At 34.3% G+C, this 25,206-nt stretch overlaps 1 protein-coding gene across 1 annotated transcript; it reads right to left on the bottom strand.

Moving 5' to 3' along the window:
- Window positions 1–24,548: 24,548 nt before the first annotated feature.
- LOC122050194 (SPX domain-containing protein 1-like) lies at window positions 24,549–24,905 on the bottom strand. Its single transcript, XM_042611123.1, has one exon. The coding sequence runs from the start codon at window positions 24,903–24,905 to the stop codon at window positions 24,549–24,551; it is 357 nt and encodes a 118-aa protein (XP_042467057.1).
- Window positions 24,906–25,206: the final 301 nt, after the last annotated feature.

Here is a 25,206-nt window from a genome sequence, read left to right as displayed (position 1 = left end):
AAGTAAAAGGTAAGTCTAGTGGGTCAGGTAGACTTACAAATATAGGTTATGTTGCATGTTTGTGTTTGTATGGTTGTTTTGCAGGAATCTAAAGTTGGAAGTAAAACAGAGAGAAGACAAACACAAATGGATGAACCAGACTTGACTCAGGTCGAACTAGACCCAAACCGGTTCAATAGACCAAACTAGTGGTTTGATAGATCGATTGGGCTTGGTCCAAATTGCTAAGTTGTGAAAGGTTGATATGGAAGATGATGTGATAAAAAAAATCTAGTTTATCTTTATGATTTGGCTGAGGATAAGCCAGATAATGTGGATAAAGATAAGGCCATATATTGCTCTATCCAGATATACTTCATCTAAATATAACTTCATCTAGATAAGAGTTGATCTAGATAAGGATCTGATCCAACTCTATAAAAGGAGATGAATGCTCTATGTTCAAGATATCGCTTCTTCTACTAATCATATTCTGTGTGCTTAAAAGGAAGGCTACGACGCGAAGTTTTGCTACCGGGGAAGATCTAGGAAGGGTGTGATGCACTAAGGATTTCTAGATCAACTCAGCAAATTTTTTGTTTGTATTTCTTTTATTACAAGATGTATTTACTTTATCATTCTTATATGCTTGTATTTGATAAACTCTAAGACGGGTTTCTCCGCCTTCGGAAAGTTTCCGGAAAGGAGATCATTAGTGGACTTGCGCTTGAGTGCGTAGGCCTTGGACGTACTGACTCTGGGGAGTTGGGAACCAAGTAAATCCCACGAGTATTATTTTTCCCGAACTTCATTTTATATTCCGTTGCTACTAACGACTTTGATAGAAAGAACGGACAAAATCGAAAAGAAAGCGACAAGTCGAGATTCACCTCCCCCCCTCTTGACCTTACCGATCCTACAATTGGTATCAGAACAAGAGACTCTGATTGGACTAACCATCGACAGAGAAAGCAGACCACAAATTGAGGGGGAGAAGGGTAAAAAGGTAATTTTATTTAATGTCAAATCTTAAATTACATATTATATGTTTCAAGTGCAGGAAGAGAGAGCACTATAAAAATAAGTGTCCTACTTGTAAGAATCGAATGACACCACTGGTGGCAAAGGAGGAATCAATGCTCGGAGTTCGGAGGAGCAAAGATCACATCAAATGTTTCAAGTGCCAAGAGTTCGGACACTACAAGAACTGCTATCTGACAAGGAAAATTATGAAAAAAGTTAGTAATGTCATATTTCATGCAAATCCGATTATTTTCAATCATAGTACATTCAAAAATAAGTCAATAAATTTACTTAAAAATATTATTTCCAAAACTACCGCTATTTATGATAATTTAGAGAATATTTTTTGCAATAAATTAGAATATATTGTGTATGATAAATTAGATTTAAATTTTGTTAATAATTTTAATAATTGGAAATTTAATTTAATTAATAAAAATGTTCACGTGAAAATTTTAAATTCCTATAATTGTGATAATTAAAAATTAAATTTAATTAATAAAAATATTAACATTAAAAATTCAAATCTAATTAATTAAGATAATCGTAGAAATAATTTTAAAAAATTCAAATATTAATAATGATCAAGATAAAAATTAATTTAAATAATGATCAACACAAACTTAATAACTTAAATTTGAATTCTAAAAATTTTAATCCTAAAAATTCAAAATTAAATCTTAAAAATTCAAAAATAATTGAAATTATTAAAACTCAACTAAAGAAAATGATCTAAAAAGTCATTTAAAAAAAGTTCATCTAAAAAATTCAAATCTAAATAATAAAATTAATTCAAAATATGATCTTAAAAATTTTAATAACTTGGAATTAAATAATGAATTAATTAATCAAGATAATCCTAAAAATATTTTCTAATCCTAAAAATTGAAAATTAAATATCAAAATTTTAAAAGTTAAAACCTAAAATCTTAACAACATGAATTCTGATCATGATTATATTTTTTTAAATAATAATTCTAAAAATTCATACAATAATTTTGAAATTTTAATTAATAATTCTGATAATTTAAATAATAATTCTAAAAATTTAATTATTAATTCTAGAAATTTAATTAATAATTCTAGGAATATTAATAAATAATTTTGAAAATTTAATTATTAACTCTGAGAATTTAATTAATAAATCTAAAAATTTAGATAAATTAATTATTAAAATTATTAAAAATTCAAAACTAAATAACAAGATAAATTCAAACTTTAAACTTAAAAAATCAGAAATATTTAATTAATAAAATGACCAAATTAATTTAGAACTAGATAAGATTATACGAAATCTTAATAATTTTTTAATTTATTTGCTCAAGATAATTCAAATTCTAACTTAATTAACTTTTCAACTAAACAAGATAAACTTAATTTGAATAAATCAAAGTTAGTTAATAATTTAGGATTAAATGTTAAGTTAATTAATGATCAAGATAATCTTAAAGATATAAATTCAAAATAAAAGATAAATTCTAATCTTGCCGATTTAAATCTTAAAAATTCAATATTAAAACTCAAAAATTTAGAAATCAAATCTACAAATTTTAATAATACTAATTCAAATGTTAATGTTAAAAATTCAAATGTAATTAATTATAATAAAGTGCCCTTTAATTATGAAACAATAAATAATCCAAGTCATAAAAATTTAAAATTAAATCTTAAAAATTTAGGAATTAAAAATTTAAATATTAAAAATTATAATCTAATTACAAAAAATTCGTAACTAATCAATTATAATAACATGCCATTTAATTATGAAACAATGAATAATAAATATAAATATAAATATAAAAATTCTAGAAATAGAATCTGCTAATTTTTATAAAGTAAATCAAAATTAATAATAATAATAAATAAAAAAAATTTGTTAAATTCAAATCAAATGATAAACTCTAACTTAAATACAATAAATTCGACATTAAATCTTAAAAATTCAGATATAATTATTAAAAATATTAAACAATCAAGATAAAACTAATCTAATGGTTTAACTAACCAAGATAAAATTTTAATTAATAATTAAAATAAATCTAAATATAATTTGATTAATTTCAATCTTAAGAATACAATAATTCAAAATTAAAATAAAAAAATTTAAAAATTTAGAAGACAAAAGTTAAAATTTTAATTATAATTTAAATACATTAACTCTCTATAATAAAGCTATAAATTCAAAATTAATTTCAATAAACCAACACGTTTAAAGAAGTATAAATTCAAAAATTACATCAAAATTAATTATGAAACTAATTAATAAATCTTGCTCAATGAAACAATTAAAATAATTAAAATGTGTCAAAGTGGATTGACACATTCATGGGTTTACACGAAAATTTGATGCATTCTTAGAAATCAACTATAAATTGCTAAATTTGTTTGACACATGTATACTTATCATGTATATGCATTATTAAATGTTATTTTATCGATAAATGTCATGTCATTTATACTAGTATTTTTACTTAATCTAGAATAATTAAGGACTTATGCTTGATTGATACTTGATTAGTTAAACCAATGGTTCTCAGAAAGAAAGTTAAATATTCAATTTCTTTAAAAAACTTTTTCTAGAAATGATTGTTGTTCCAATACCTAAGAAGGTCTTGTGTCTCACCACAGCCTAGAAGGTTATTATTGAAATAGATATTTAACCAACTAATTGTCAAACCTTAGTCTAACTCAAGTGTAAATCAATCCTTAGATTCTAACTTAAATTTTAAATTAGATAAAACTGATAAAATATCTCACAAAACTCATAAGGATACCCTGATTGATTGTGCTGAAACACTTAAAATGGGTGATATGATAAGGACTATTAAATTAAAAATATTTTGGAAAAAAATAGAATTCATAGATAATTTTCTAAAAATTATTTTTAAAATAATGATTTAATATAATAATGTTTTAATGAATTTCATTCTTGATTGGGTGTATTTATATATAAATTTTAAAAAATCTATATACTTGCAAAATATTGATTGTTGACAAATACTTAGAAATCCACACCCCAAACTCAAAACTAGAATCTAGTTCCCTAGACACTTAGGTAGACCTCCTTGTGGTCAACAAGAATAACCAGGGTATGTTAGGTTAAGGGGAGGTATTTTAGAAAATTTTAAAGAAATGTATTTGAAAAATATTTTGAAAATTATTTTTGTGAAAATATTTGAAAAATCTAGCATTTGAAAAATTGTTTTAAAAATTTAATTTTGTGAAAATATTTGAAAAATCTATAAAATCTTTTGAAAAATCACTTTGAAAAATTATCTTTTGAAAAATATATTTTATCTGTTCTTTTAATTTGGATCAACCCCTAGACACATAGGCAGTCTTCCTTGTAGTCAGCAAGGAGTCATAAGGATGTGTCAAGATAAGGGGAGTCCTTATAAAAAGATCAATATAAGTTTCAAAATTCTTTTTAAATTTTTTAAAACTCTTTGAAAAATCTAGAAATATTTTCTTATTTTTTTTTAAAAATCTTTTGAAACAGTATTTTGAAAATTTTATTTTAACTAATCTTTTAATTCAGATAAACCTTTAAGATGCATATGATATATTCCTTGTGGTTAATAAGGTCTTAAGAAAGTGTCAGATTAAGGGAGAGTCCCGATTGAAAAATCAAATATAGTTTTTAAAATTCTTTCAAAGTTAATTTTCAAAATTCTTTAAAACTGTGTTTGAAATTTTTTTGACAATTATTTTTTAACTACAATTTTAAAGTAATATTTTCAAAAATAATCCTATTTTAAAAATAATGTTTGAAAACAAATGCTTTCACAAAGATTTCTCAAAGTGTTTTTTAAATTGTTAGTGCAAAATCAAGGGAACCTTAGGTAATCTTTTTGATGTATGTCAAAGGGGGGGAGTAACCTTAAGTGTAAAAAATATTTTGACTCCCAACTTTGGTATAAAATCCTAAAGACCAAATACCTAACTTAGAAAAATTATCAAACATTAAAAAGAGGGAGATTATTGGTGCAATTAGCCTCAAGAGTTTTGATATTTGACAATATACCTAAGTCTGGTCAGTTTGACTAAGGGTTTATCCAAACAAGACTTAATGTTGGAAGACAGAAATCTAGTCAGGACTAGATGACTAGCAAAAGTCCTAACTTAAGCAAGGGTAAGTCCTAACGAGTGAAGCTAGGTAGTGGAAATCCTAGGGGGAGGTAACCTTAGGTGGAGGAAGTCCTAGTAAATGAAGCTAAGCCCTAGTGAGTGAAGCTAGGTGGTGAAAATCTTAGAGGGAGGTAACCTTAGTTGGTGGAAGTCCTGGTGAGTAAAGTTAGGCAGTAGAAATCCTAGGGGGAGGTAACCCTAGGTAATGGTAAAGTCTTGGATGTTATCCAAGAATGAAGCCTAGTAGGTCAGGTAGACTTACAGAAGTACGGCTTGATCCTAAGGGATTGACCCTTAGGTGGTAGACTTGGAGGAGACACCTCTAAGAAAAAGGTATGCCTAGTGGGTCAAGTAGACTTACAAATATAGGCTAAGTTACCTGTTTATTTTTGTATGGTTGTTTTGCAGGAATTTGGAGCTCGAACCGGACCCAAACCAATTCAATAGATCAAACCAGTGGTTTGGTAGACCGACTGGGCTTGGTCCAAATTACTAAGTTGTTAAATGTTGATATGGAAGATGATGTGGTAAAAGATTTGATTTATCTTTATGATTTGGATAAAGATAAGGATAAGTTAGATGATGAGGATAGAGATAAGGCTTGACCCATATATTTCTTTATCCAGATATGCTTCATCTAGATATAACTTTATCTAGATAAGAGTTGATCCAAATAAGGATCTGATCCAACTCTATAAAAGGAGATGAAGGCTCTACGTTCAAAACATCACTTCTACTACTCATATTTTGTGTGCTAAAAAAGAAGGCTACAACGCGAAGCTTTGCTATCGAGGAAGCTCTAGGAAGGGTGTGTTGTGCTCAGGACTTCTAGATCGGCTCAGCAAAATTTTTATTTGTATTCCTTTTATTACAAGTTATATTTACTTTATCATTCTTTTATGCTTATATTTGATAAATTGTAAGACGGATTTCTCTATCTTTGGAAAGTTTCCGAAAAGGAAACCACTAGTGGACTCGCTCTTGAGTGTGTAGGACTTGGACGTACTAACCCTGGGGGGTTGGGAACCAAATAAATCCCACGAGTATTATTTTCTCGTACTTCATTTTATATCCGGCTGCTACTAACAACTTTGATAGAAAGAATGGACAAAATCGAAAAGAAAGTGACAAGTCGAGATTCCCCCCCCCCCCCCCCCCTCTCGACCGCACTGATCCTACAAAGTGTTCAATCCTCCCTTGGCCCACTTGGATTTTTCCTTTCCAACTTCTCATTGGACTTCCATTTCCTAGTTCTTAACTAGGTCTTCCACTATGTAACCTTGCTAGTATTGGGAGATTGTCGGTGCAATCATCCTCAAGTCAATGTTGATCAGTTTAACTAAGCTCGAGTGGATTTGAGCTTGAGTTTCGATATTTGGATAATATATGAACTGAAGTCAAATATGTCAAGGTTGACTGGATATTTGACGATGTGTGAGAGAGAAGTCCAATTGGGTTATGGAGGACCACACATTGGCAAAGGAAGTTCTAACTAAGGTAAGGTAATGAAAAGTCCAAGTGAGTCAAGGAGGACCACACATTGACAAAAGAAAAGTCCTAGTGAGTCAAAGAATATCGCATGTTGATAAAGGGAAGTCCTAACTACGGTTAAGTAAAGAAATGTCCAAGTGGGTCAAGAAGAATCACACATTAGCCATGGTTAGGAAAGAGGAAAATCCAAGTGGGTCAAAAGGACCGCACTTGGTGATCGGAAGTCCAACGAAAAGTTGACATGTGATGGAAAGTCCAAGTGGGTCATGTAGGATCAAAAGTGCTACAGGAGGGTGAATAGTGCTCATGACTTTCATGCCTTTCTAAAATGTTTCAAGAGTATACAGCAGAAATAAATAAATAAACAAAACAACGACACAAGTTGATTTTACTTGGTTCAGAGCCTGTGACGACTCCTACTTCAAGAGGCACATTCGTTGAGTGTTTATTTTAGACAATTCACTATCAATCTGTAAATTCAAGTATAGAGATGAATTACAATGACAAAATAATTGAAGTACTATGAACACTTATACCGATGACTTTAGAATTCGGAGAAGCATACTTTTGGTCATCGGAGTTGCATTACAACTTCGTAGACTTGTCTTCGGATCAGTGCGCAGGAGCAGTAGATGTTCTGAATTCATTGTTATTCCGAAGTGTTGGTTGAGGTCTCCTTTTATAGCCGAGTTGGACTTGATCCAGATCCACTAATCTCAAGATCAATGTTTGACTCAACGTTGATCGGTCGACCGATCCCCCTAATCAGTCGACTGATCCTGCCTAAATCAGCTCGGCTTCCCATCCAGATGATGCTGCTTCAGATGAGTCTTTGTTCGATCAACCAATCTTGTCATTAGGTTGATCGATCCATCATAATCCCTGGCTTATCTAATCCGATCAATCTAGTCTGATTAGTTAGCTGCTTATCCACTATTCGATTGACTGAACCAAACGTTTGGTCGACCAATCCCTTATTCGAAGTTAGCTGCGAGCTGATCTAATCTCTGGAGTTCGGTTGACTAATCCCAACATTCAGTTGACTGATCAAGGTAAAATTCTAACCTGCAAAATATTAGTCTTCCTGTAAAACAGAGTTAGAATAATAGATAAACAGTATAAAAATTAACTTTTGACAACCTCCAGATTTTCCAGTCCTAACTTTGAGTTTTCCTGAAACTTTAGGTCGGACCGACGCCTACTATTTCTTCTTCGGGGAGCGCGTCCTCACCTACTCCACTCAGGAGAAATTACCTTTTGCCGGACTGGTCCTCTAGATCATCTGGACTTTTGCTCAACATCTAAGACTTCAGGACTTCATGCTGAACGTCCGATCCACAACCCATACAGTCTTCCACCTGGTGTCTGTAACCCCCAGGATTTTCACCTGTAGTCCTCAACTCTAGAATTTCACCCAAAGTCCTCGACCCGACCCACCAAGACTTCGCACAGTCCCCCAGACCATGACTTCATTGCCTAACCGCAGTTAGGACTTTCTACCTACCTAACCTCAACTAGGACTTTCTTGCATACTCAGTCACACTCGTTAGATCATAAGACAACTTAACTTTGAACCCTTTGCCATAATCAAAACTTAGGTTCGATCATCTGGTCATTTTTGCACCAATAATCTTTCCTTTTTGATTATGACAACACAATTCAAAGTTAAGATAAAATAAGTAAAATTAGATAGATGACAAGTAAAGCGAAGTAAGTATTCTTACAAGTAAATAAATTTTTTTCAAAAACTAAGTTTCTAATTTTTGAAATAGAACTAAGAATTTTTTAAAGAGTTCAAAAATTCCCTCTGAAATATAGCATTTTCTTAGATTTTTCTTTAAAACATTTAGTTACATTCTTAGATTTTAAGAAATTTTATTACGTACTGAGTTTTGAAAATATTTCTATAAAACTTAGTTAAGAACCTACCTTTAAAAATATTTTTTAAAAAATTTAGCTTAGTACTTAGATTTTTTAAAAAGGTATTTATAAAAACTTAGTTAAGTACTTAGCTTTAAAAAGATTTATATAAAAACTTAATTAAGTACTTAGCTTTAAAAAAAGTTTTTATAAAATCTTGGTTAAGTAAGCTTAGTTAAGTACTTATCTTTAAAAAGATTTTTATAAAAACTAAGTTAAGTACTTAACTTAAAAAAATTATAAAAAACTTAGTTAAGAAAATTTTCATTAAAGACTTAACTTCTATTACTCCCCCTTTGATATATATCATAAAGAATTTCAGAAGTAGAGGGAAGAAGTTATTAAAAAAAATTAATTCTTAATGCTTTAAAAAGTCTTTAAGTGAATGCTTTTCAGTTTGAGGGAGAAGTAAATGATTCTTATCCTAGAGTCCAAGCATGTAAAGTTTAAAATAAAAAAAAATGAAAAAACTTTAAAAATAATCATCTACTTTCCTTAAAATAAATGTTTAACCTTTAGCTACTAGATATTTATCATAAGGTAGTAACGTTTACTTGGTTAGTCAAATTAACTATGTGATCCTATTAGTTTGACTAAGAGGATGACTTAACTTGATCAATTTGAATTATGAAGTCCAGACATAAGCATTCTGAAGTCCAGACAATACCCTATGCATCTCACACCATTCTAAGTATTTTTCATACACAAGAAAGGTATTTCTAATGTGCTTGTGAGATGCTTTGGTTGAAACCTGTGGGTACATGCATTCTACGGGGAAAAACTTAGGCTAAGTCCAATCTTTGAAAGCACTAGTAAAATTAGGATTTTTGAAGAAAACAAAATGATTTTATCCTAACATTTTAAAACCAAACTGATTTTGAAAATATAAATTGAAAAATCATAACCTTTGAAAAAGCAACACAATAAGAAGAATGATTTTGAAGATTTTAGAATCTATTCTATTAAGCTTATACCTAACTATCTTCTAAGTGTACTAAACTCAAGTTCGGGTAAGGGTTTTGTGAAAATATCTACTAGGTTTGACTTGGACTTAACATAGTCAAGTACAATATCACCCCTAGCTATATGATCCCTTACAAAGTGATACTTAACCTCTATGTATTTAGTTTTTGAGTGGTGAACTAGATTTTTGGTTAAATTGATTGAACTTATGTTATCAATTGAAATTTTTACATTTTTATATTTTTATATTCTAGTTGATAATCTTTTAAAGTGTGCAACATCCATAATAGTTGAGATACACATTCTCCCATGACTATGTACTCTACTTCAGTAGTGGATAAAGCAACACAGTGTTACTTTCTACTGGACCAGCTTACTAGGCACTGATCTAGAAATTGACAACTTTCACTTATACTTTTTCTATCTAGTTTGTACCCAATATAGTCTGAGTCAGAGTACTCAACTAAGTCAAATGTGCTAGTCTTAGGGTACTAAAGTCCTGCACTTAGGGTTCCTTTAATGTATCTAAGTATTCTTTTTCTGTTAATTAAGTGTGATTCTTTTACACAAGATTGGTACCTAACACATATACCTATTGCAAATAAAATATCAGGTCGACTTGCAGTTAGGTATAGTAAACTTCATATTGCACTTCTATAATATTTTAAGTCTATTTATTTTCCTTCTAAATTTGAGTTAACTTAACATTGGTTGTCATTGGGGTATTTATATTTTTAGAATTTTCCATTCCAAACTTTTTAATTAACTCCTTAGTGTATTTCATTTGAAAACATAAATTCCCTCTTTTGTTTGTTTTATTTGTAAACCTAAGAAAAAATTAAGTTCTTCTACTAGACTCATTTTAAATTTATTTCCTATTAATTTAATGAATTCTTTTAAAAATTAATATTGGCTAAGCAAAAAATTATGTCGTCTACATAAATTTGAACTATAAAAATATATTTTTCTAAGGTTTTAACGAATAAGGTTTGGTCTATTTGGCCTTGATTAAATCCCTTAAATATTAGGTATATTGATAGTCGTTCATACCAAGCCTTAGGTGCTTATTTTAGTCTATATAAAGCTTTCTTTAACCTAAGGACATGGTTTGGGTGGTCTAAATATTCAAATTCTAGGGGTTGATTTATATAGACTTCTTCTTTGATAAACCCATTAAGGAATACGGACTTGACTGTCCATTTGGTATAACTTGAATCTTTTATGTGCTGCATAGGCTAGCAGCATTCTGATGGATAAAAGTCTGGCTACAGGCGCATATGTTTCATCATAATCTAATCCTTCTACTTAACTAAACCCCTTAGTTACTAGTCTAGCCTTATTTCTTACTATTTCACCTTTATCATCTAGTTTATTTCTAAAAACCCACTTAGTGTCAATTATGGATTTATTTATGGGTTTAGGTACTAGTTCCCAGATTTGGTTTCTTTCAAATTGAGCTAGTTCTTCTTGCATAGCAATTATCCAATCTGGGTCAGGTAGGACTTCTTCTGTAATTTTGGGTTCAATTTTGGAAATAAGTACTATTTGACTTAGGTTTTTATAAGATGATCGAGTTCAAACTCCTAGGATTGTGTCACCCAAAATTTGATCGGATGGATGGTTAGATCTTATTCTTGATGGTCTTAGGTTAAGGTCAACAATTGGTTCTTCTATTTCCCTTGATTTAGGTCTAATTTCATGATCTTCATTATCTTCTATATTTCTTATATTTTCATTGATTAAGTTATGTAAATTAATTTTTTCGTTAAATATTACATTGGTTATTTCTTCAACTTTTAAGGTATCTTTGTTATAAACTCTATAAGTCCTACTGGTTGTGGAGTACCCTAAAAAGATGTCAGTTGAAGATTTGATGTAAATTTACCTAAATAATCCTTAGTGTTTAATATATGTACTTTACATTCAAAAACTTTTGGATAATGTAGATTGGATATTTTATTATAATACATTTCATAGGGGTTTTTATTGTAAAATTTATTGATTAATATTATATTTTGAATATAACATGCAGTATTTATTGATTCAACCCAAAATTAGTTACTTAAATTATATTCATTTAACATGGTTCTAGCGACTTCTTATAATATTCTATTTTTTTGTTCTACTAGACCATTTTGTTGGGGGAGTTCTAAGACATGAAAATTCATGTTTATATCCATTAGTTTGATAAAATTTGGTAAACTTATGATTTTTGAATCCCCCCTCTCATGATCACTTCTAATTCTTTTAATCTTGGTGTCTTTTTTTTTCTATTAATTTGCAGAAATTGTTAAAAATTTTAAATGTTTCATCTTTGGTTTTTAGAAATTTTATCCAAGTAAATCTTGAGTAATCATTAATTATGACTAAGCAGTATTGGTTTCTACTTAGTGACTTGGCTCCGTGTGAATCAAATAGGTCTAAGTACAAGAGCTCAAGTATTGAGTTGGTTCGATTTAGGTTTGTTGGTTTATAAGTTGACTTAGTTTATTTACCTTGTTGACAAGCATTATAGATTGTATTTTCTAAATTTTTTTAATTTAGGTAGACCTCTAACTAAGTCATTTTGACTCATTTTTTAAATGAGTCTAATGCAAGTATGACCCAGTCTTCTGTGCCACAATTTAGTTTTATCTTGTTATGTCAAAAGACACTTTAATGAGGAGGTTGGTCGGTCAATTATGTAAATGTTATTTTTCCTAATTCCCTTAAGTATAATTTCAAGATTTTCAACATTTTTAATCAAACATTCAAGGTTAGAAAACGTTACTAAGTATCCCGAGTCACACAGTTGACTTATGCTAAGTAAGTTAAAATTAAACTTATCAACTAATAAGACTTTTCGAATAATAAAATCGGAACTCAGTTCGATATTACCTGTTCTAATTACCTTAAGTTTTTTGTAGTTGTCAAATGCAACCGACCCTAAGTTCTTGAGTTTTTTGCTTGGTGAACTTCAATCGGTATCCAATCATGTGTCTGGAGCATCTATTATCCGGCATCCATTGGTCCAAATCATTATGTTCCTACACATAAAGTATTTGATTTGGATCCAATTTTGACTAACTATAAGATTGATTGAATTCAACCCCTTAACTTTTCATCTCACCCAATCTAGATTGTCAATCATATTATACCTATGGGTGATTGTGAAATGGTTAATTGACTTTCACTTAAGTTTAGTTAGATTAATTAGATTTGATTTCAGTTGAATTTGATTAATTGGTTAATTTGATTTAAATTTAATTTAATTTGAGTTAGATTTGATTAAAGTTAGTTTGAGGTTGATTTTAATTTGAGTTAAATTTGATTAATTGGTTAATTTGATTTGAGTTAGATTAAGATTGATTTGATTTGACTAATTTAATTTAAGTTAATTTGAAGTTTATTTTAACTTGAGTTTAAGTTAATTTGATTTAAATTTGAATTTTGTTAGATTAAGATTGATTTGATTTCACTAATTTTTTAATCTAAATTCATCTCACTCTTTTCTAAATTATCAATCAGGGAATTTTATGGATTTTGTGTGATGATTAAATTTATCTTTAATTTAGATTAAAATCTAAGGATTAATTTATATTTGAGTTAGACTAAGGTTTACCAGTTAGTTAATTAAATATTTATTTCAATAATTAGCTTCCAGGTTGTGGCGAGACTCTAGGCCTTCTTAGATATTGGAGCAACAACCACTTCTAGACAAAGCCTTTTAAACAAATTAAATATTTAATTTTCTTTCTGAGAACTCTTGGTCTTGTTAGCTAGAGCCCTAGAACCAATCATTTGATGATTGTATTTTGGACTTATTGTATCATATTCTATATAAATAAAGGCATTTGGATTTTTGGTTATTATACTTACTTGTATTGGTGCCAAATAAACTAAGTATAATAATGTCCTTGAGTAGACGGTTCTCACCTATATCAATCGGTTAATTGAACCGATAGTGAGATGATATAGGGAACACTACTCTTAATCATTCCTATTCGAGTATTAGCATTCAGGGACAATGTTAATGCAATAAGACTAGCATGTATGTCAACTCGATAACTTGATCTCACAAGTCATGGATATAGAGATATCAAGTTGACACATGGGTATGCATTAGAGAATATATACTGAATGACCCCCCATGAGAAAGTATCATGGATCGTTATATGAGTGTCATATACTTTCTCATGTGGCTATTAGTATGACTACTAGTCCTTAGACCTGAAGTCACCATAGATCCCTACATAAGGAGTTATGTACTTTGGTTTCGTCAAACGTCACCCGTAACTGGGTGGACTATAAAGGCGATTACTGGGTATATAATAAATTATGCAGAGGGATGTGAGTGATGTAGATGGGATCTATCCCTCCTATATGACGGGAGAGACATCGGTATTCTTGATAGAGTGAGACCACGAAGTGCATGGCCATGCCCAAATGAGTCAATATGGGATATTGAGCTCATTTGATTTAGTGAGTCTACTTGGATTTCAAGATTTAGATTGATTAGAGGATGACATGGTCTATACCTCATATTGATCAATCTAGATGTCTAGGATAGAAGGACACTTGTCATATATTGTGAGGAGTCACAATTAGTGGTCACAAGGTGATGTTGGATCTCAACATTCTTGTAACTTGGGTAGTAATGATGTGTTGCTAGATACCGCTCATTACTTATGCTCCTAAATGGGTTTAGGGCATTGTCAACGTTACAAGAACCTATAGGGTCACACACTAAGGACAATTAGATGGAGATTAGGTTCATATGATGAACCAAGAGGATTAGATTCATTTAATGAATCAAATTGAATTAAGAGTAATCCTAATTGGGCTAACTTGAGTTGGACTCAAGTGGATTCATGTATTCAATGAGTCTAATTTAGATTATGACTCATTGAATCAACTTAATTTAATGAATTAGATTCATTATATTAAGTTGGCTTGAATCAAATGGTTAGATTAGATCAACCATGGAAGAGATTTGGTCAAGTTTGACTTGACTTGAGAGGAAGATTAAAAGTCAAGTTTGACTTGATTTTATGCCACCTCATTGGTGAGTTGGCATTGATGTGGACCAATGATGTTACTCCACATCATCATGGGTGCCACCTCATGGAAGTTACAAAGCCATTCTCTTTAATGGCTTCACATTAATTGCAATTAATGCAATTAATTTGGGGTTACACATGGAGAAGTGGCCGACCACATTTTTGAATGAAATGGATTCATTTTTCATTGAATTGGTATTATTCCATCTTCTTCCTCAAGAGCTCTCGATCTCCCTCTCCTCCTCAACTTGGCCGAACCACACATAGGTGCTAGCACACCTTTTTGTGTGGTTTTCTCCACCTACGTGTTCGTGTGGATACTTCTAGAGGAGTATCTATCTTGATACTCTTGAGATCCGGCACCGTTTGGACGAGCGGGAACGCGAAGGGCTTCGCTTCAAAGGTATAACCCTTTCCTTCATATAGATCTAGGAGTAGATCTAAGTAGAAACTCATAAAAGAAATTATTTTGTAATTTTTTCTTCGCACGAGATCCGTTGGCTAGGGTGATTCGGGGTTTTCGCGACGCGAAAACGCGGTTTTCGCGGCCCAAAAAACCCAACAGTGGTATCAGAGCCACGTGCGAAGACTTGTATGAGTTTATTTATGATTTTTATGAAAAATTTAGCTTCTGTGATTTTCTGTAAATATAGGTTTTTATAGTTTTTATGGGTAATTTTCTCGTAGAAGCGAAGCACAAGTGTTTCGGCACTTGTAGGCTTCCGCTACCGGGAAGATTTTTCCAAAACGGCTTGGTTTCGCCCCAAATCTTTTTGGGACAGCGGGCTAAGGCGCTGTTAGATCGCAAAGGAACCCTCGTGATGGTTAGATCGCGGGTAGGGGCGCTGCCCCTGGCCCCGCAAGGGAGTTCGTTCCGCGATTGCGCCCGAAAACTGCTAAACGGGACCGCCGGGAAATTGTACCCGTAAAATTGTAAAAATTATAGAAAAATTACAGAAAATTATAGAAATATATAATTTTGAATTATATATTATTTTTGTGATAGTCATGGCCCAAAGACCCAATTTGATTGGATAATTCGTGTTGTAATTCATAATATGGCCTGCGTGCCGTGATGTGATGTGCGTGTTGTATGTTTTTATTTTTCGCGACCTGCGCGTCATGCCTTTCTCTTTTATTCTTGTTGTAAATTAGATTTAGACTCGAATATAACTCGAGTTTCAAAATGTAATGTAAATTTTGAAGCGGTGGAAAGGTCCATTCGAGACGGAGTTACAAGGAGGGCGCGAGCAACACGAGGTGGTCAAAGGAAGGAGCTTGAGAAGCTGTTGACCTTAGGTTGACCATCCGATCTTCTCATTGGCTTGAGAAGATCGTAGTAGGGCCATGACATAATCACAAAATTATTTGATTAATTATTTAATTAATTGTTTTGTATGTGATGCATGCTAGTTAATTAAGTAATTAATTAGTGCCTTACGATTAGATTAGATCTAAGTCGTGCACATGATGCACCCCACGATTAGATTAGATCTAAATCAAAGTATTTGATACGCATCATCATTTAGATTAGATCTAAATCACATCAACTCGTAATGCCTACCATGCCGTGATACCTACCACTACCTCGATCGCATGTAATTGTTGAATATGCCAAAGCAGAGCAACACATACTATCTTGGTAGGGTACGGAGGGACAATCTTGGTCCCGCCTATCAACGCATGGGTGAGTATAACTCAATTAGATTGGGTATTCCTAGTTAACTCGGTTGGATCGAGTATAACTATAGGCATTCTTCCAACGGTTAAAAAGTTAGGTCAAAATCACATATATATTAACTCTCGGGCGTATTAGCCAAAGCTAACTCGAGTTTTAATATAAATGCGGATTTTGATTCTATAAACAAGAGTTGCATAGAGATGTAATTGGTAATCGTTACCTACCGATCATACTAAGTCTTGGGCGTATTAGCCAAAGCTAACTCAAGGGTTAGTATGATGTGGATCTTGTCCCACATGAATTATAGAATTCAGTGGGAGCATCATTTAGTTAAAGGCCTAATTAAATGATTAAGAATATGATACTTATTTCTACATTTATTTCTGTTGTAGAATTGCCATAACGTCGAACACGAACACCTTCTCCCTGCGATCTGTCCTCGAGAAGGACAAGCTCAACGGAGCAAACTTCCTGGAACACGAGAATAGTTCTCACCCAAGAACGTAACTGTACATTCTGGAGCAGCCCAATCCGCCGCGAGGTGACAAAGATGCTTACAAGAAGCATCAAGATGATGCATTAGATATGTCCTCTAATGCTCGCGACCATGAACTCGGAGCTTCAGAAGCGGGCGCTTACGATATGGTTGAACATCTTCGTATCAAGGACAAGCGAGGCATGAGATTTGAGATCTCAAGGGCCCTAGATGTCGGGCTCCCGTAGGCCCATATGTACTCAAAATGATTGGGTAGATAGAAAACCTACAAAGGTTGGGGTTCCCACTTGGCCAAGAGCTGGCTACTGACCTGATCTTGCAATCCTTGCTAGATAGCTACAGTCAATTCGTTCTAAACTACAATATGAACGAGATTGACAAGCCACTGCCCGAGCTGCTTAGCATGTTAAGAACTGCTGAGCTAAACCTTAAGAAGGCTAAGCCCAACACTGTTCTGATGGTTCAGAAACATAAGGGCAAGGGCAAGTCCAAAGGCAAGGGAAAGTCCTAAGCCAAGGGCAAAGGCAAGGCACTAAAGCCTAAAGGAGGGATGCTACCTGCTTCCACTGCGGTCAGACCGGGCACTGGAAGAGGAACTGCAAGGTATACTTGGAGGATCTTAAGAAGAAGCGAAGTGAGACTTCCACTTTAGGTATATATGTTATAGAAGTCAATCTATCTATTTCTACATCATGGGTATTAGATACTGGATGTGCTTCTCACATTTGTACTGATGTGCAGGCGCTGAGAAATAGCAGGGCATTGACGAAGGGTAAGGTAGACCTACGAGTAGGCAATGGAGCACGGGTTGCTGCTATTGCTGTAGGAACTTACTATCTATCTCTGCCCTCTGGGCTAGACGATTGTTGTTATGTGCCTGCATTAACTAAGAACATTATATCAGTTTCTTGTTTGGACAAGAAAGGTTTCTCGTTTACTATAAAGAATAAATGTTGTTCCGTCTATTTAAACGATATGTTCTATTGTAGTGCACCTCTGATAAACGGACTTTATATTATAGACCTTGAGAGCCCTATCTATAACATAAATACCAAGAGGTTCAAGTCAAATGACATGAACCAAACCTACCTCTGGCACTGTCGCTTAGGTCATATAAATGACAAGCGCTTATCCTAGCTCCATAAGGATGGTTTGCTGGACTCATTTGATTTAGAATCATATGAGATATGCGAGTCATGCCTACGAGGCAAGATGACCAAGACTCCCTTTAGTGGGCACAGCGAGAGAGCAACTGATTTGTTAGGACTCATACATAGTGATGTATGTGGCCCTTTCAATGTTGCTGCTAGAGGCGGTTATAGATACTTTATCACATTTACTGATGATTTCAGTAGATATGGTTATGTGTACTTGATGACACATAAGTCTGAATCCTTTGAAAAGTTCAAAGAATTCAAGAATGAAGTACAGAACCAGCTTGGCAAGAGTATTAAGATACTTCGATCAGATCGAGGTGGAGAATACCTTAGCCATGAGTTTCGTGACTACCTAGCTGAGTGTGGGATTCTATCCCAACTCACTCCTCCTGGAACACCACAGTGGAATGGTGTATCCGAAAGGAGGTATCGTACCCTATTAGATATGGTATGGTCTATGATGAGTCACACAGATCTTCCGACATACCTTTGGGGCTATGCACTAGACAAGACAGCTTTTATACTCAACCGAGTTCCATCCAAGGCCGTGATAAAGACACCATATAAGATATGGACTGGGAGAGATGCCCAGGTATCTTTCATGAGGATTTGGGGTTGTGAGGCATACGTTCGACGTCAAGTCTCAGACAAGTTAGGACCCAAATCTGACAAGTGCTATTTTATTGGATATCCTAAGGAAACTAAGGGATATTACTTCTACATTCCCAGTCAGCACAAGGTAGTTGTGGCAAAGACTGGGGTCTTTCTAGAAAGAGACTTTGTTTCTAGAAAGACTAGTGGGAGTGCGTTCGATCTTGAAGAAGTTCAAGATGCGAACAATAGCACTCATGCCTCGATGGAAATTGAACTGGAATCACAAAATGTTGTGGATGATGTTGTTCCATAAGGAGTTGAGGAACAACAACCAGTTCAAGTAGACATACCTCTTCGTAGGTCTGATAGGGTACGTCGTCAGTCTGAGAGATACTCATTTCTCTTGTCTGACCATGATGACGTTATGCTCATAGAGGATGAGCCTACCACCTATCAGGAAGCTGTGATGAGACCAGATTCCGAGAAATGGCTAGAAGCCATGAGATCCGAAATGGAATCTATGTACACCAACCAAGTATGGACTTTGGTTGATCCACCTGAAGGGGTAAAATCCATTGGGTGTAAGTGGGTCTTTAAGAGAAAGACTGACATGGATGGACTTATCTATAAGGGTCACTTGGTAGCTAAAGGTTTCAAGCAGATTCATGGTATTGACTATGATGAAACTTTTTCTCCAGTAGCGATGTTTAAGTCCATTCGGATCATGCTTGCTATTGCAGCCTACCATGACTATGAGATATGGCAGATGGATGTCAAAACCGTGTTTCTGAATGGAAACCTGCTCAAGGATGTGTACATGACATAACCTGAGGGTTTTGTAGATCCACAGCATACTAGCAGAGTATGCAAGCTGCATAGGTCCATTTATGGACTAAAGCAAGCTTCTCGGAGCTGGAATCTTCGATTCGATGATGCAATCAAACAGTTTGGTTTCATCAAGAATGAAGATGAGCTTTGTGTCTACAAGAAGGTTGTAGGGGATATAGTTGTCTTCCTCATATTGTATGTGGATGACATACTACTCATTGGGAAGGACATCCCTATGCTTCAGTCTGTCAAGACCTGGCTAGGGAGTTGCTTCTCAATGAAGGACTTAGGTGAGGCATCCCGTATTCTAGGGATACAGATCTATAGAGATAGATCTAAAAGATTACTTGGCCTAAGTCAGAGTACATACATTGACAAGGGATTTCTGCCGATGTCACATGGCGTGAGTCTTTCGAAGACTTAAGGTCCCTCTTCTAGAGAGGAGAGAGACCGCATGGATCAGATCCCTTATGCCTCAGCCATAGGATCGATCATGTACACCATGCTATGTACTCGACTCGTATGCTTTGAGCATGACGAGCAGATACCAGTCAGATCCAGGTGAAAGTCACTGGATAGCAGTCAAGAATATTCTTAAGTACTTAAGAAGGACTAAAGAATATTTCTTGATATATGGAGGCGATGATGAGCTAGCTGTAAAGGGTTACAGTGATGCTAGCTTCCAGACCGACCAGGATGACTATTGATCGCAGTCGGGGTTCGTATTTTGCATCAATGGTGGTGCTGTGAGTTGGAAGGACAGAGGCCGAGTACATTGCTGCATCAGAGGCAGCAAAGGAGGCAGTTTGGATCCGCAAGTTCATCACTGAACTTGGGGTGGTTCCTAGCATTGCTGACCCCATTGAGCTCTATTGTGACAACAATGGAGCTATAGCACAGGCGAAGGAACCTCGTTCACACCAGCGGACCAAACACATACTACGGCGCTTCCATCTCATTCGAAAGATCATCGAGAGAGGAGATGTGAAGATTTGCAGAGTACCTACAGAGGCTAATATCGCAGATCCCTTGACCAAGACTTTGGCACAGAGGAAGCATGATGGTCACACTAGGTCATTTGGGCTTATAGCCTACACTGATTGGCACTAGTGCTAGTGGGAGATTGTTAGCTAGAACCCTAGAGCCAATCATTTGATGATTGTATTTTGGACTTATTGTATCATATTCTATATAAATAAAGGTATTTGGATTTTTGGTTATTATACTTACTTGTATTGGTGCCAAATAAACTAAGTATAATAATGTTCTTGAGTAGACGGTTCTCACCTATATCAATCGGTTAGTTGAACCGATAGTGAGATGATATAGGGAACACTACTCTTAATCATTCATAGTCGAGTATTAGTATTCAGGGACAATGTTAATGCAATAAGACTAGCATGTAGGTCAACTCGATAACTTGATCTCACAAGTCATGGATATAGAGATATCAAGTTGACACATGGGTATGCATTAGAGAATGTATACTGAATGACCCGCCATGAGAAAGTATCATGGATCGTTATATGAGTGTCATATACTTTCTCATGTGGCTATTAGTATGACTACTAGTCCTTAGACCTGAAGTCACCATAGATCCCTACATAAGGAGTTATGTACTTTGGTTTCGTCAAACGTCACCCGTAACTGGGTGGACTATAAAGGCGATTATTGGGTATATAACAAATTATGCAGAGGGATGTGAGTGATGTAGATGGGATCTATCCCTCCTATATGACGGGAGAGACATCGGTATTCTTGATAGAGTGAGACCACGAAGTGCATGGCCATGCCCAAATGAGTCAATATGGGATATTGCGCTCATTTGATTTAGTGAGTCCACTTGATTTCAAGATTTAGATTGATTAGAGGATGACATGGTCTATACCTCATATTGATCAATCTAGATGTCTAGGATAGAAGGACACTTGTCATATATTGTGAGGAGTCACAATTAGTGGTCACAAGGTAATGTTGGATCTCAACATTCTTGTAACTTGGGTAGTAATGATGTGTTGCTAGATACCGCTCATTACTTATGCTCCTAAATGGGTTTAGGGCATTGCTAACATTACAAGAACCTATAGGGTCACACACTAAGGACAATTAGATGGAGATTAGGTTCATATGATGAACCAAGAGGATTAGATTCATTTGATGAATCAAATTGGATTAAGAGTAATCCTAATTGGGCTAACTTGAGTTGGACTCAAGTGGATTCATGTATTCAATGAGTCTAATTTAGATTATGACTCATTGAATTAACTTAAATTAATGAATTACATTCATTATATTAAGTTGGCTTGAATCAAATGGTTAGATTAGATCAACCATGGAAGAGATTTGGTCAAGTTTGACTTGACTTGAGAGGAAGATTAAAAGTCAAGTTTGACTTGACTTTATGCCACCTCATTGGTGAGTTGGCGTTGATGTGGACCAATGATGTTACTCCACATCATCATGGGTGCCACCTCATGGAAGTTACAAAGCCATTCTCTTTAATGGCTTCACATTAATTGCAATTAATGCAATTAATTTGGGGTTACATATGGAGAAGTGGCCGGCCACATTTTTGAATGAAATGGATTCATTTTTCATTGAATTGGTATTATTCCATCTTCTTCCTCAAGAGCTCTCCATCTCCCTCTCCTCCTCAACTTGGCCGAACCACACATAGGTGCTAGCACACCTTTTTGTGTGGTTTTCTCCACCTACGTGTTCGTGTGGATACTTCTAGAGGAGTATCTATCTTGATACTCTTGAGATCCGGCACCATTTGGACGAACGGGAACGCGAAGGACTTCGCTTCAAAGGTATAACCCTTTCCTTCATGTAGATCTAGGAGTAGATCTAAGTAGAAACTCGTACAAGAAATTGTTTTGTAATTTTTTCTTCGCACGAGATCCGTTGGCTAGGGTGATTCGGGGTTTCCGCGACGCGAAAACGCGATTTTCGCGGCCCGAAAAACCCAACAAGTCTAACTAAACAAGTATCGATCAAGCTCAAATCCTTATCTATCCTAATCTAAGCATGTGCAAGAAAAGCAGTAAAGCAAACATCAAATAAATTTATCTAGTAATGAAGATGGTCTTCTATTGGCCCCCTTGGATCGTAACCTCGGTTAGGTCTATCAAGGTAGTGAATTTGATCCTTGGGAATCCAATATTAACTAAGTCCAACTTCATTAACCAAGTTAGACTTGGGGATCCATGCTTGGACTACTTTTCTATTTGTTCGATTAATAAGAGACATATAAGATTTAAATTTATGTTTAGCCTTATATCCAAGTCCGGATTGATTGTATATTGCCCTTTGTTTCCCAAGAATTAGGTCAAGATTCTTGGAACCCAAAGTAAATCTTTCCAACGAGTCCCTAAGTTCCTTGACTTGACTTTTCAAGTTAGAATTTTCTTCCTCAAGTTGTTGAACTTGAGTTGAAGTTCCATCTTGAACATATTTGGTCAAGGAGCTTGGTTTAGTTACTTCCTTGAGGGCTTTGACCTCCTCTTGTATGACTTGACCTAGAGGTTGGACTTAGCCAATTTTCTAGATAGGTGCGAAATTAGATTATGTGAACTAATTAAAGAAATGCTTACAGTGGATTTGGAACCTTTTGAACTGGATACAGATCCGTGGCTTTGATCGGATTCAGCTTCCGATTTTATCTTGGACTCAGATTCGATGACTTGTTCTTGGGCCGGAAGTGCGAGGAAGCTAGTCTATTTAAGATCTTCATCAAAGTCTTCCGATGAAGATTCATCCCACATAGCCTACAAAGTCTTCTTCTTCCGTTGCTTTTTTACTCCCTTCAGGTTTGGACAATTTGCCTTGATATATTCCTTCTTGTTGCAGCCATAATAGGTGACTTTAGACTTAACCTTTGTGGTTGGACTTGGTTGTGTCATCTTTGACTGGATTATCTTCTTAATCTCATGTTTTGTGAAGCACTTCTTTTTCTTGTACAATTTTCGCACTAGGCTGACAACCTTGGCGATGATTTTGTCGTAGTCTTCTAAGTCTGATTCGTGTTCAGACTCGGGTTTGATTCGGTGCTTGTTCGTAGACTCCTTTATCTTGCTTGTACCTGTAATTAACGTAATACCTTTCTTAACCAGACATGCATTAGTCTATTCATGAAGTTCAAACTCTAAAAATAGCTCATCTAATCTAATTAAAGAAAGGTCCTTAGATACCTTGTAAGCATCTACCATCAATGCCCACAAGGTATTCCTCGAAAAAGAGTTAACGACATACCTCATGACGTCGTGATTCTCTACTTTTTGTCTGATCATGTGGAGTCTGTTAAATAGATCTTGGATCTGAGTTGGAGTTGACTTACCGACTCATTATCCTACATTTTAATATTATAAAACTTATTTAATATTAAGTCTCATTTGCTTACCTTAGTGTCGGAGGTGCCCTTATGCAGCTCGATTAGCTTTTCCCATAATTCTTTTGCACTTGAGAAGGGGTTGACTCAGTTCAGTTCTTCTTTTGTTAGACTTTCGTCCCAATTTTTGCAGGATACTGGTTTTCTAGTGTCGTTGAGGGGAAGTGCGAAGCTAGTTTGGATGATGATCCATATCTCGACTTATGTTTTGAAGTAGTACTCCATTCGAATTTTCCAGTAGTCGAAGTCCTCACCGGAGAAGAGTGGTGGGCGTGCGATGCTATAACCTTCTTAGTAAACCATTTGAAAAGCAAATCTTGCACACAATAAAATATGGAAACTTGTCCCAACACTACAAGAAAAAAGTCAAACAACAACGGTTTTTCACCGTTGTCGTAGCCTCTTTTGGACTGTTGTTAAAGGCCGTGTTGTTAAAAGGGGTGCCCTAAGACAACAGTTTTTAACCGTTGTCTTTGAAGGCAAAGACAACAGTTTTACAACGGTGAAAAACCATTGTCTTTTCCTTCAAAGACAACAGTTTTTCACCGTTGTCTTTGAGCGTCTACCTTTAATAACAAGGTCTTCAACAACAGTTTTAAACTATCTACGACAACGGTGAAAAACCGTTGTCTTTTTTAGATAAAAAATAAAAAAATAATAATACACAATTTTTTAATATTATAAATCATTCAAAATACTAAATTTCAAAATAAAATTTAATATACAATTTTCTAACATTCAAAAATAATATTTATAACATTCTGAAGAAATTTCATAAGCAATCAACAAAATTTCATAAGCAACCAATAAAATGATAACACTATTAAAACAAAGGTAGAACAATATAACACGAGATTTTCTAATCTGTTTTGACTGTTGAACTTTTGCTCCTAATCTGTTTCAAGGACCGCAGCGGTGCTACGGTGCTCTTCATGTATAAGCTCTGCATATATTTAATCTCCTCCAACTCCGGAACCCTTCCACCTGATTGTGCCGGCTTTGGCACTCCATTTTGTCCGTCGCATTCTGCTGAAATTGACAGGTTGTTGTTGGGGAAGAGGTGGTCCAGCATAGCCACACACTCCTTCACGAGTTTGTATAGGAGATCAGTTGTAAAGAATGGCTGCTGCAGCACCTTTTCGATGAAGGGCTTCCTGATAAGTGCTCGTGTTCTCTTGTCATACTTCTTCAGTATTTTCACTAGACCTGAATTCATCACAACAAGAATAATAAACCATCTAAATGAGTGCACAAATTTAAAAAAAAAAAAACCAGAAGAAAGGACAGGAAATTAGAAACTGAATTATAATTCGATACTGCTCATGCTATTCGAATACTGCAAGTGTATCTAACAAGTAGAGAATTGCAACTAACTGAGCATGCTATAAAAATAAAGCAAGCAAATTAAACTACAAGATAAGCTTAATAGTTGTTCATGTTCAAGAAATTCAAGAAACTAACACTACATACTTTAAATGAAGGCTGTTCTTGTCTTTCTAAGTAGCAGGAAAAATGCT

The sequence above is a fragment of the Zingiber officinale genome, chromosome 3A (assembly GCF_018446385.1).
Source record: "Zingiber officinale cultivar Zhangliang chromosome 3A, Zo_v1.1, whole genome shotgun sequence".
NCBI lineage: Eukaryota > Viridiplantae > Streptophyta > Magnoliopsida > Zingiberales > Zingiberaceae > Zingiber > Zingiber officinale.
Note: the sequence above shows the minus strand (reverse complement) of the source record. Positions and strands in the feature narration are given on the sequence as shown.